General features: G+C 49.2%; 1 protein-coding gene across 6 annotated transcripts in view; it reads right to left on the bottom strand.

Moving 5' to 3' along the window:
- Positions 1 to 13,424, bottom strand: part of GRIK4 (glutamate ionotropic receptor kainate type subunit 4) — a 105,006-nt gene that overhangs the window by 11,109 nt on the left and 80,473 nt on the right. For 4 of the 6 annotated variants that reach the window (XR_014938251.1, XM_015884046.3, XM_085526111.1 and 1 more), the window contains exons 11-13: positions 10,858 to 10,965; positions 9,703 to 9,906; positions 3,436 to 3,549 (exon numbers count right to left, since the gene is read on the bottom strand). Coding sequence is in view for 5 of the 6 variants with exons in the window: in XM_015884046.3 (XP_015739532.2) it covers positions 3,436 to 3,549; positions 9,703 to 9,906; positions 10,858 to 10,965 (426 nt within the window). In the remaining variant the exon portion in view is untranslated. Of the gene's footprint in view, positions 1 to 3,435; positions 3,550 to 9,702; positions 9,918 to 10,857; positions 10,966 to 13,424 lie in introns of all 6 variants that reach the window. The other 2 variants (XM_085526112.1, XM_085526113.1) reach the window with 1 other exon arrangement.

Raw genomic sequence — 13,424 nt, 5'->3', positions numbered from 1 at the left:
AAGCTGAACTCCCATTCGGCTCAGTGGGGAAAAAGCAGCTCCCAATTTATCTCCAAGCAAACTCAATGTCACCTGAACAGGGGTGTCCCAGAATGGGCTGTGAGATGCTCCCTTACACATTGGCTGCTGCTGGGGTTGTCTCTGATACACAGAGCCCTCATTTTTCTTAGCCCGCTGCCTTAACTCCGCTCATGACACCACATAAACTAATAGAAGCTGGTAATAAATAACAGCTCACTTCAATTGCCACAGCAAACCCGGTGCCATCCAAGACCCGAGTGCTTCAGAGCTGCACTTAATCCCAAGGCAGTGAGTGATTTTCTGTTTTCACACAAGTCTTTGGGAAACAGAGTTGAGGGCTGGTGTTTTTTTCTGCCTTTTCTTCCTTCCCCAGAGCCGAGAGAAGCATTTGAAATTCTGTTTCCATAAAAACACTGTTTTACTACTGAAATATTCCTACTCTCATGCAAAAAGCTGCATTTCACAAGGTCTTCTTAGCTCTTCTAAAAACTGGGATGTCGCTAGAAAAGGCAGCGGGCTGTTACACAAAGACCTTCCTGAATATAAATACCTCGGGTGCTGTGATGCTCCCAACTACAGCAAACTGCTATGAGAGCCACCCCACAGCATCTCCTGCTGGGTCCTTAACGAGGGCTGGACTTGGAGGCTGGGATCCCTTGTGAGATGCTCCTGTAGCAAAGTTCCTCGCTGTAATTAGGGCCTCCGTGTCTTCTCTGTGTTTCTGGGGCAGTTTGTCAATAAATTACGCTCATTAAGGAAATTGCATTGGAAGCTTTAAGTTTCCAGCTTGGCAGTGACTCTCTCCTGTGACTTTACAGTAGTAGTAGTTCTGGTTCTTTTCAGCTACAGTCATTTTCAGGCTGCTGCTACATATTCTTTTCATTCACAGTTGAGGATAAGAATAAAGATATTCTGTTCCCACGGAGGGCACAAACTCTCTCTTATCTGTCTGTTTTGAAGATGGGACTGACAATATCAGGCGTCTGTCAGATATTTTTAGCGGGTCCCAATACGGCTTTGTTAATTGGAAGAGCTATTTTTCCTGGAATAGAAATGTTAAAAGTGTCCAATAATTGATGAAGGTCTCCTGCATATCCTCAGATGGAGGCAAGAGAGATTCATTCAGTGGTTCCTGGAGCTAGAAGAGCTTTAAGATCTCTTCCAACCCAAGCCATTCTGAGGTTTTCTGATCTCCAAGGTCCCTTCCAACCCAAGCTATTCTGTGCTTCTTTGCTTCCTGGAAGGCCTCATTCTCAGCCAGGCAAGGGCAGGTTTCTGGAGGGATGGAGCCTGACCATGCAGCTCCATGGGAGCCTTGCAGCTCACTGCCTGCCTGCAGAACACAGGGACTGGCTGCTCAGTTGGTCCTCCCAGCTCATACCTTTGCAGCACTCAAGCAGAAACTCTTCAAGCCTCAGTTCACCTAATGTATGTCATCTCATCTCAAGGGAGAGCACAGAAAGGACTTTCAAGGCAGATCAACAAGGACCATGTGCCAGCTGGTCCCTCAGTTCCTTTACTGCAGGCAGGTATGAGCAGAAGCAAGTGTATGCAACAAATAAGCCTTCCAACACACCTCTGTGCAGAGCAAAGCACCAGATACCTGCCCCAGTCCTTCCCCGGAGCCTGGTATAGCTCAGGACCTACCATCTACCTCCTGCCCTCTGCAGGACCACAGCAGGGATGTAATAAACCAAAAAAGCCTTTTCTCCTCACAGCCTGCGAGTCAGAAAGCCTATTAGAGTCCCCGCGTCAGAAATCCATACTTGATTATATCACAACAAGTGAAATTGAGAAAAATGACAGCCCCATTTAAAGCTGCCATCTTCAGTTATGTGTGATAAGAGAGGCAGTGTGGTGGCTGGGTTGGGTGGGTGGGAAGGGGAGAGGGGTGGAGGGTGGGGGGAGAAATTTGCAATCGGAGTTAAATGGAAATGCACATAAAATGTCATCACGCTGGGAGGAGACTGGGGCATGGAGGCCACTCCTCAGCAAGGGATGTGTTTGTGCTTATTTATGAGGCTACGTCTGATCTGAGCCGTGATGAACACACATCAGCTGCAATTTCAGGCACCACGGGGGTGATGGTGGGGAGGGTGGGGGGCTGCCTCCAGCTACTCTGCAAGCCCCATCTCTATGGAGAGACAGAGCAACGAGCTACCTTGCCTTTCCCTGTTAGTTCAATATTTACCAGTTTAATGAGTTAATTACTGCCCACTTCCAGCTCGGAGGAGAAACTGGGGATCCCCCAGTACTAGGAGATGCTTGCATCCCCTCTGCAGCCCTAATGGGGTCACTCTGTGTATCAGCCACAGCCCTCATCACTGCTGCAGACCAAGCCCTGACCAACAGCAGGAAAGCAGCTGCCAAATGCTTCCTGTGACCCTAAACATGAATCCTGCTCACTTTGGGATGTGCTTGAGCTGGGACACAGCTCTCCAGTGTCACACCTGTACTATAGCAGACGGTCCCTGCCCTGAAGAACTTGCACTCAAAGTGGATGTGTCAGACACATTTACATTGAGTGCACAGAGGCAGCAGCACACGCCTCGCACTTAAGCAGCTCATTACATGCAAGCCCTGCACTGACACTGCTGCACATCCTGTGGGGTGAGTGATGCAGCCTCACACTGTCCATTGAATGGGGCCTCATGGGACATGCTGGGCTGTGGGGAGGACTGGGGGCATTTAAAGACATTTAAAGACATGTGAGAAAGCAAGAAACTCAACTATAACCCCAGCCACAAAGCACTGGCAGAAACACCTCTGGATACAGGGGAGACTGGGTGTGAAGCTGGGAAGGGATGGTTACCTAAAGGTCTGGTCTTTCTTGATCAGCTAATGACCGATCCTAATTCCTGCACGTACCAGAAGAAATGGAATTTTAACTAGATTTTAATTACTTGTTTGTTCTTGGCAGCAGCAACTCAGTGCAGAGAGATGTATGCGCAAGTTTGTTTATATTTGTACTGAACACTGCATCTTTAACAGCATCACGAGTGAAGAGAGGGGGCTGGGAGAGGCAGCTCTAATTGTTTTATCCTTTTGGCTGCTATTGTTGAGATGACGGGAAATCAGGACTGTAATTCCCATCGCATTCAGCACAGCGCAAAGAATGTTTCCCAGCTCCAGATTGGGAACAATGGGATGTTCTGCTGGAAGGGAATGGGATGTCGGTGCTCACCTTCTGCAGCACCTGGGATCTGGGGGCCCAGGGATAGAGCTAATGGGGTGATGGGAACTGAATGCACTCAGCTGACTCATGGCAGGAGGAAGGAAATCAAGGTCCAGCACATTTGTGTTTAAATAGGAAAACCAAATATTTTTATGAGCCCTTCACTTTTCTTCTATAACGAGGAGCGTTTGCATGCAAATAATGGAAGCGCATAAATGCTCATAAAAGAAGTCTCTTACCATATGAACTCGGTAGAGAATGCTAATTCCCAAAGTCATGAATGGCTTAGAGAAATCAATCACCTTCTCCCGCTCTGCTGTAATCGTCAGCCCCGCCACTGCCAGGTCGGCTTTCTGCAGAGAGAGAGAAGCAAAGGATGTGAGTGCAGGGTGAATAGTGAGATGGGGCTCTGGGGAGAGCAGCAGGAGTTCAACCCCACCTGGGTTTCACACCAACACCCAAAGCACAACCATTTCATGCTCTGGACCTGACCACCCTTTGCTTATTGCTGCAGGCTGCCTCTCCCACAGCCCCAGCTTAACACAGTGCTCTCCTTCCAGACAGGGCATAAATGTTTCCATATTGCCTCGCAAAGCAAGGGGCAAAAAAAAAGAAATACCTTCTTGCGACGTTAATATACTCGCAATATGGATAAGGGATTTGAATTTTAAACATTATTTTTATTACTACAGCTCTTCTAATGTCTGTAATTGCTTTGTGTAAAAACGAAACCTCCCCCGTTTCTCCTGTAGGTTTGTTTGCCTGCTTTGCAGGATGACAATTATGCATGTGGAGAAAAAGAACGGGAGGGGGGGAAAGGAAAAGCTATTTGCACTTGTTGTCCCCGAGTTTCATAGGTCTGTGCAGAAGCCAAGGCACCATCAGGCCTGACGACTCGATAAAATATGCAGCTTATCTCCCTGGATCCATGCCCTACTTGCAAATGCATCACACAAAGGCAAATTTGTGGGTGCACTGCTCTCGCCGTGCTCTCTGCTCCTGCTCTTGTTCTATTTCCTTAGGAAAAACAGGGCTAAGTGCCTCCAGGTCCAGGTCTGCCCCGTTGTTTTTCCATCCCCACCAGGCTTAAAGGCAGATGAGGAGAAAAGCCAATAGAAGGCAAGGCTTGTAGAAGCCCTGCTAAAGCCAGCAGCAAGAAGGGAAAGCAAAAGCAAGGCACGGTGATTGGCAATGCTGCCCACCAGCAAATAAGGTGCACAGGTCACAGAGAAGGTGATATTTCACAGTCCACGCAGGACGGCTTTATTGGACAAGACCGGTGCCAGATTTCTGCAATTGTTTCCAAGCAGCTATTACAGATTCCTGCGAGGTTCAGGCTGGAATGAATTATGAGCAGGGGAGAATTTCTGCCTAGCCAGACATTTACCCACAGGCTTTTTAAAAGGCACTGGTAATCACAGCATTGTGCGAGAGCAGTTCAGCCCTGTGTAAACAGCAGCAGATTACAAAGATGGGATCAAGTCATCTGTGGAACACGGTGTGTAAGGAATTTTATCGGCAGGGAAAGCCTAAAGCTCGCTAAACCTCCCTTGTCTATTGCTTATAAAGATTCACAGGTACCATTGTCCTGGGGAGAGCTCTGCTAGCAAAGCCCTTTGCAAAGATACAGCTTAATTCTGACATGGGATTACTTGCATTCAGTTAGGAGAACCAAGAGAAGTCCATCAGCAAATCCACAGACCAACAGATGTCAGGTATGCTGCACCAAAGGTGCATCAAAGTAAAAGACCTGGGCACTGACTGAGCTGGGGGTGCAGAACGCACCATGGGCATCTATGCCCCTTTCCTTCTGCCCATCCCCTGCCTGCCTCCAACCTCTGCTCTTGCAGGGCCAGCACTGGATCCCCAGCTATATTCAGGCTGCTGGAGCTTGTGCCCATCCCTACCTGCTCCCTGCAGCACAGACCTGGCTGCTCGCAGCTCTGCTCTGTCTGATTCCCCTTTTCCTCTCTCCCCAGGCTCGGAAGTTAAGGGCTGATTTCTGACAGCGCTAAACTTTGATCTGGGGATGGCATGGCGATGTGTTCTCTGCCTGAGTCTCATCAATTTCATGCCTTCAGCTTTGCTCCCTGATGGTCACAAAACTTGTGTGATTCAGCGAGGTCAGCGTCTCTTGGTTACAGAGCTCCACGGCTCCCTGCTCTCCATTCTCCCCACCTGAGCATGGGTAGCAGTTACAGCTTTAAGCCTAAATGGTGTGTCTGGGGAATAAATGGGTTTTGCTTTCTGATCCTGAGCTCCAGGAGGAAAAGGGAAACCAGGAGGGAAAAGACTGGGGGAAAGAGGGGCAAACACTGTGCGATTTTCAGCCTTCCAGCACAATTTCAGCTATAAACATCAGTGTGAAATAGGCTTAGAAAAAGACCTAGGGCATTTGGGGAGTAGATACCTCTCAAACAAGGCCAAACCTTTTGCTAGGTGAGGGGAAGCTGTCTGAGATAAAAGCAGGAGCTGCTGTGGCTGTATCCAGCACTGCCTATAGGAGCAGCCAGGCTGATGCTGCCATTGGGAAGGATGAGAAAAGCAAAAGGACTGAGCCAGGCTCCTGAAGAGGAACAACAATTAAGCAGCTTTAAGAAGGATATTGCAGGGACTGCCAGCCACGAGGAGGCATCCATCTCCTCACTGGGGCTGCTGACAAGGCTCATCAGGAGGGAGTGCTGATGAATGGGGCTGATGTCAGCCCAGTGGCGATGCACTGTCCAGGTATGACACAACATGCAGGGAGAGCCCGAGCAGCGTCAGGATTTGTGCTGACAAAACAGGGACAGCCCTGGGAACACGAGCACAACTCTGAGACATGCTCTCACTGAGTGCTGCAGCTCCAGACTATTAACTGGTCACTCCAAACTACTTTTCTAAGGACATGCATGAATCCTGCCACATGCAAAGTGACAGCCAGAAAGCCCCAGAGGCTGCTGCCCTCTATTTAAATTACTAACATAGATGGGGCGATCAGCAATCAAAGCAGACATCAGCACCAGGTCTGCTTCCATCTGCATTCCTTCACCTGCTCTATCCCTAAGAACTGGAGGAGAAAAAGCCTGTGTCAGCAGTTTCTGTGCCACTTAGCACCAGCCCATTCCCTGGAATGGGGCCCATAAGCCTGCAGGGACACTCGCTCAGCTCCCACCACACTGACCAAAACCAGCAGCACATGCAGACCCCATTCGCTCACAGCCTCCCACGCTCCCACCTCTCCCTCCCACTCCCCCATCTCCCTCACCCCCATTCTCCCATCTCTCTCATCACGTTTGCAGTGCTGCACTGTGCACACAGACTCCCCCTCTCTCCATCACCCACGCACAGCTTTCCTCACTCAACACCAACACCCACTGCAGGACTCTGCCAATCTGGGGAGAACTTCTCCATCCTTCTCCCTTCTTTCCTTTCCCTTTTTGGAGCAGTTGGAAGAGAGGGTCTGATTGTAAAGTATCTTCATGCAACTGGTCGCTAGAGACTGAGCTGGAAAACCTCACCCCAAAAGCTTTGAAGTTCTTCCAGCTCTTGGTGTTGGTGCTGAGCAGGAGGCATGAGATGCACAACTGTATCCTGTGATTCTGTGATCTCCCCCCCTTTAAAGAGAGCTTTAATCACTGCTAATCTCAGCCAGATTCAGACCACTGACACAGAAGCCAAAGGTCTGGTGTTACTGCACTCCATCTTGCTCACCAAGCGATGCTGTGCAGAAGCAAAGAGCAGGAGCTTGTTCTCACCAGCCTTTTCTCCACCCTAAAGCACCTCCTGCAGTAGCACCAGCCATCTCCTCAAGGAGCAGCAAGAACACTGAGCACTCAGCAAGGCCAGTAGCACCCTGTAAGGATGCTGAACACCAGCAACTCACTATGAGCTGAGATACGAGCACCAAACAGCCACCAAAGGGCTCCACTACCCAGACAACAAATCCAGCCGTGGTGGAACAAAGAGAGAGCTGTCACGTTGCCTTGAGAATACATGTGTTGGTATGTAGCTAACTAGTGAATTCATTTCAGCTCGAGGATGTGCTGGGGAGAGAGAGAAAGGGAAGACAAGACAACATCTCAGAGTCAAAGCCAGGCTCTGTGCTGTGGTGGGAAGAAGCGAGCCATAATTCTTTCAGCCCTATTGTCCCCTAAGGCTCCAACTTCAAACAATAGGAGGTGGGAAGATTTGCTGCTCCCCTTGTTGGCTTGTTACAGATAGCAGGAGTGTAAGGTGTCAGCCTGGCTGCTGGAGGCTGAAGTTTGCTGGTGCCAGACCCAATAGGGCTCACAGGGAAACCTGCTCCACCATGAGAGCATCCTCACTGCCCTGCCTGGCCCAGCCCTGTGTTCCTCAGCTCCTGAGCAGGTCGATAAGATACATACTTGTCAATTTGGTTCAACAACAAACTTATGTTTATTTATACCATGCCCTTCTCAATCATACCACAGCGTACAATTAGCTGTAATAGAATTTTCAACGCTTAGGAATAAATCAATAGCTGGTTCATCCAGAAGCAGTAAAATAAAACACTTTTCACATACAGCCTGTAGTTGCTGTGAGCTTCATTGCCATGGGGGCATTCCAGAGATGAAAATAAAACAGTGGGAAGGTATCGCATGGAGCTCTATATGTTTCTGAGCTTCCAGCCCTGCACAGTATGTGTGTTAAACCTCACCTCTGGGTCTGGGATGTCTTGACACCTGTGGCAAGTCTGTGTCCTGACTGATGCCCTCCCTGTGCTAAAGGGGCATGGACTTGAGCTTCACATTGAGTGAAGCAATGAAGGCAAAGAAGGCGTGCAGCCAGCTCTCCTGCTTGGAGCAGTCCCAGGGTGGGATGCATGTACACAGCCAGCTCTGCTCTGCCTGACCCCGGGACCCACCACAACCCAGGAAGAGCAAAGCAGACAAAACCTTTTCTCTTTTCCAGTTTCTGATTCAGCTTCGCATGAATTTGCCAGCTCCTGCCAAAGCAGGAGGAAAAATCCTTCCAAATAAGGCTCGAGCTGAAGAAGAAACAAATTGTTGCTGTGTGAAGATGAAGTTAAAACACTTATCTCGACCAAAAAACACCATCCAGAAGCTCACATTTAATGGGGAGGCGCTGCCAAGGTCAGCAGGCCAAAAATGTGACGGCTGCTCCCTTCCTTTGCCTGCACAGATCACACACTGCTCCACGCGCCTTCCTCCTCGCATCCCAGAAGAAATGCTGCAGAACTGTTTTATATGTACTTGTGTGTGTGTGTGTATATATATATATACACACAGAGTGAGAGATGTATAAAAACTATGCCAATAGCCCTGAGCATTTGCAAACAACTACAAGGCTCTTCAGGAGAGGCAGACAGAGGGGATCTCAACTGGTGTAAGGAGCTGATGCTGCTGGGGATGGTGACCCAGGGGACACACCAGCTGAGCAGGGACCCTGATGTGTGCCCTGCCCCAACCCTCAGCATCTCCCTTACCCCTGGCTGTGAGCACTCAGCTGAAGCTCCTAAGGGAGGACTGAGCATCAGTCAGCTAAGGGACATCAGATGGATAGTGGGGGACATCATATAGGAATGCTCACCTCAAATCCCTGCCCAGAGAAGCAGGGGATGGGCTCGAGCCCCCATTCCTCTGCTTTGCACCATGTGCTGCTGCTGGGAAGGTAATGATGGGGCAGCTCAGGTGCTTCTATAGCACTAAGATTCTCAAAAACAACCTCACTGTGGATGTGGCACCAGCTGAGAAGCTGTCACCGAGTTCTCATGGGCATAATGGTAATGACAAGACAGTGCAGGAACAAGTGAGCAAGGAAACAGCGGTTTAAATAGCATCAATCCTGATGTTAGCTTTGGCTAAGCCTGTTTTACTAAGGATCTGGGAGCATTTCATGAAGTGTATTTAAGCCCCGGGATCCCTGGGGAAGGAGCACCTTCAGCTGTGAAGGAAAACAGAGCATGAGCAATAGGGGCTCAGGATGGAGGAGCTCATAAATGCTATCAAACCCAGCTGCACCACCACAAAGTAGAACTGCAAAAAGATCTCAATGAATACACTGCAAACAAACAAACAATAAAGTTCCTCTCCAGAAAACAACACTCAAAGCCACAGCGCTGAAATGCCAACAGTTTTCTGGGTAGAAATGTGATTTCTACTTGCTGTGCTCTACTCAGTGTATTTTTCTGACCCCTTCCAGACCCTGTGTATTTTTATCTATTTCATATTTTCATTATATCTTTTCACAGGCTGAAAAAAAAACCCCATAAGATTCGGAAGAACTTCAGAGTCTGGGCAAAGCAAACAGCCCTGGGAATGCCCAGAGGTCCCAACGCCTGCTCTTCCTGCTTCACACACAGCCACGCTGACACAACAAATGCATTTGCAACCAGGAGAACACATTAATGAGGGATCCTCAGGTCAGAGCCTCGCACAAGGGCTAAAACCCTCATCCATCCTGGAGCACTTAATAAAGCATCAGGGCTTTTCATTGCCAAGTCCCACTAGAATCCAGCCAAAAGGAGCGGTTAATTCACTTACCCGAGCAATCAGCTCCCCGACCATCCCTGTCCACGTGCCGTTTGCCTCAGGGACTCCATAGACACCATCTCCAACCAGGTGGATCTTATAGTTGAAGCGGAGGATCTCTGCCAGCTCCTTCAACATATCCACGCAGAAGCCCTCGTAGCGGTCGTTGCCTTCCAGCTCCTGATGGTTCCACTTCAGCATTAAGTAAGGGTTTTCCTGCATCGAAACTGGGCAGCTGTCATTCCCATCTTAGCCGGGGCAGCACGGAGGGGAGGGGGCTCTGCTATGAGGCACCAGGACCTATCTCTTGTCCTGATACATCCCTATGAGACAGCTCATCAGATGGCTTGGGAACCCAAAGGAAAGCCAGGAGAGCCATTTCTGCACTGATGTTCATTAGCTCCACCTGTGTTATGGGATATGCTGGAGGTACAGCAGGATCATCCCAATCTAGGATATGATATATGTGGCTGATATATGATATATGTGGCTGTTTCTAGTATGTGCTAGATCAGCCCAGTGACCGCCCTGAGTTCACACAGGATGCACAGAGCCCAGACTCTTGGCACAGAGCTTCTTCCCCACCTTGGGCTCTTCTACAGACACAGTGAGGAGCAGAGGAATAGTGCCTAAAGTGCTTCAGGATTTTGAGGGGCGTTAAAGCAGAAGCACTGGAACAATCATGGGGTAACCAGCCCAGCATTCCAGGAAAGGGAATTTGTCAGATGAGGATGGTGGTGCCTGTACCTGTGAAGTCATGCTTCAGAGTAGTTGCATCCATCTTAGCCAATTTTAGTAATTATTATGGGTAGAAGGGACAACTGTCCCTTCTAACTTACCAGCTGTACACAAAACAAGAACATCATTCAGAGATGAATGTAAAACGGCAACTTATCCCCATCCCAGCCCTCTCCCCAGCTGCTTCTGAACTCATCAAATATCATTTCCATATGAAACATCAACTTGAGTTTAATTACACTGTCATGAATTGTCCTCAGTGCTGTAATTAGAGATTTGATGGTCTGTTCTTTATGAAATCAGTGTGCAGCACTGCGTAATGGGGGCAGAGAGGGGTAGGAGGACAGAATAATACTCCATCTGACTGACACCCCTAAGTGTTGGGCTGGCGATGGGCTAATGGGAACTGCAGGTGACTCCCTCACTTACCAGGATGGTGGTGACGATGAGTGTGGTATTGAACAGGCTGTCGGATATGTTGGAGGAGAATATCCTGTTGTCCATGCTGAGTCCTTCAGAAACGTGCCAGCGGCCGATCTGCAGAGATAAACAACACAATAATGAAATTTACAGGGCGAGTTACTGTATGCACCCACCATATGGCTCCGGTGACTGACAGCCAATAGGCTGACCCTGTAAAAGGAATTGAAGAGTGCTCTGTTATCTTTGCAACGCACCCTGATAGAGGTAAGGCAGGGGAATGGATGGGTTGGTATACAAGCCTGGGGGCACAATGCCAGGCCAAAACCTTCCCTGAACAAGGAGAACTTCAGGAGGTGCCTAAGTGTTGTGATTTCATGGTGAGAGCTCAGAAATGGGGACATGGGGCTCCTGCCTCCAGCTGCCTCACTTTGCTCTGTCTCTGTAATGCATCTGAAAGCAAGCAGAACCCCTGCTGTCCTGCAGGTGTCTGCCATTAATTCCGGCAGCAGCACTGGGGAGTTGACCCCAATGATGGGAAGAGTGTCATGATTCAGCTGTGACGCAGCTTTCAGCAAGGGGGAGGAATAGCATAAATCCTAATTTTAACTTCAAGAGTCTCATCTGCCTCCCTCAGAGCTCTGGACAGAGAGAGCAGCACCTCCAGCATGCAGCTCAGAGCATGATTGGGATCCTGCTCCCTTACACCCTCTGGAAGAGCCTTTTCTTTTCCTATAGATAGACCAGCAGGCATCATGCTCCTAAACTGGGAGACTTGCCATTCACTCCATGGACATAGAGCTCTTGAAGCAAGACTTCAGCTGGCCCATCTGGAGCACAGGGCAGGTTTGACCCCATCTCTGCACAAAGCACTGTCCCTTGCTGCAATGGTGAACAACCACCCCTCCGCAGCAGCTGCTCTGCAAGCGAGGGATCAGCCATAAACAAGGCCTCCTTGGTTTTTTCGCCCCTAGATTTCACAACCATAGATTAGTGACAGATTAACTTCAATTTCAACAGCCCTCACTGTTCTCCAATTCATCTCTCCCCCGCTGGCATACTGAGACTAATTGACCGCCTCCTCCTCTGGCAGAGCAGCGGATGTGACCTTGCTTTTAGCACAGCACCAAAGCCAAGTGCTCCCAGTGCCAGGGTCCTTCACCCCATTGTGCCCCATTCCAGCTCACACTGTCCCCTCACAGCATGACAATACCACTAATTGACTCCTCCTGCAGCTCGCCAGAGCTGAAGCTGAATGTGTCAGGAGATGCCTGGGATCCTCAGATCGCTCCCTGTCTCGTAAGATGGATGTCAAGGTGATCTTAATCATCTCCATCTACATATGAAGAGCCTTTGAAAAACAGAAAACAAACTCATCTGCGAAGCGGGTTAGGAAATAATCAAATGCTCTGCACAAATATGGTTAAGATAGTCCCGTTGTTAAGGCTGTGGACTTGGACTTAAGAGTTTTTAGGACGCTGGGAGTTTTTAGTAGAGGATGTGATTGGTCTGTATAAATACACCAGGTGGAGGAGGCCCATCACAGTGAGGTAGAACAGCTTTTGAAGCTAAAACGACAGCGTTAGCACAAAAAAATAAATAGATATAAACCAGCCAGAAATAAACAAGCTGAAAAATCAGAGGAGGGCTTCTAATGATCAGGCGAGCTGAAGTGACTGCAAAGCTTTCCCAGGAGAGCAGTGAGGGCAGCGCAGCCACCTGGCTGCAATCTGGAGCTGCCACCTTTGGATACAGATGGTACCACCTGGTGGCAGGCTGTGGCCAAGTGCAGAAGTTCTCCCCATGACCCTGCAAAGCGCCGTGGGGCAGGAGGCATTTCTTCATCTATGGCTTTGTTAGCAGAGAAAGAAAACACCCAGTCTCAGCATGAGCCACATAAGAAGCAGGCGCATGAGGCTGGGATAAGCAAGAAGGTGGCATTGCTCGTGATGTTGCTGTGTCCCCATAGGCAGACGAGACCCCTCAAAGGGGGATCAGTGGCACTTAGAAACTTCACATCTCCATAGCAAAGTAGAAGCAGCCAACATGCCGGCTCCTCTGCTCAGACCACATCAGTGATGGCCAGGCTTGTAAGCTCCTCATGGTACGAGATGACAAAATACCACGTGGACTAATGATTTTAATGAAGTCTTCTGCTCAGTGCCCTGCAGGCTTGAATGGCAGATGATGGCAGGGAGAAATGACAAGGCAAGACTTCTCAGAGGTCTTTATCACTCCTTAATTGTTTTTTACCTAAAAATTAAGGTAAAACCAGTCCTGAATCTGTCTCACTGCAGGCAGCAGACATCACTGCAAGGAGCACAGCTCTCCTCCAGGCTCTGGTTAGCAAGCACTGTCCTACAGACTGCATTTATCACCCTCTGTCCTGCGGTGGCCCCAGGAAAAGGAAGGAGTGCAAAATGCTCTCATTTCTCATCAAGCCTCCATTTGGAGATCCTTGTCTGCTCCGAAGAGGAAGGGACTGTGCCAGTAGGAGATGTAATTAAGTAGGTGATGGGAACATGGTGCCTACATCAGCCTGGAAAGGAGGGAATGATTTTCTGGAAGGGGTGGAA

Source organism: Coturnix japonica, chromosome 34 (assembly GCF_054131305.1).
Source record: "Coturnix japonica strain WE chromosome 34, WE-NBRP24, whole genome shotgun sequence".
In the NCBI taxonomy this organism is placed as follows: Eukaryota; Metazoa; Chordata; class Aves; order Galliformes; family Phasianidae; genus Coturnix; species Coturnix japonica.
This window is presented reverse-complemented; position numbering and strand designations above follow the sequence as displayed.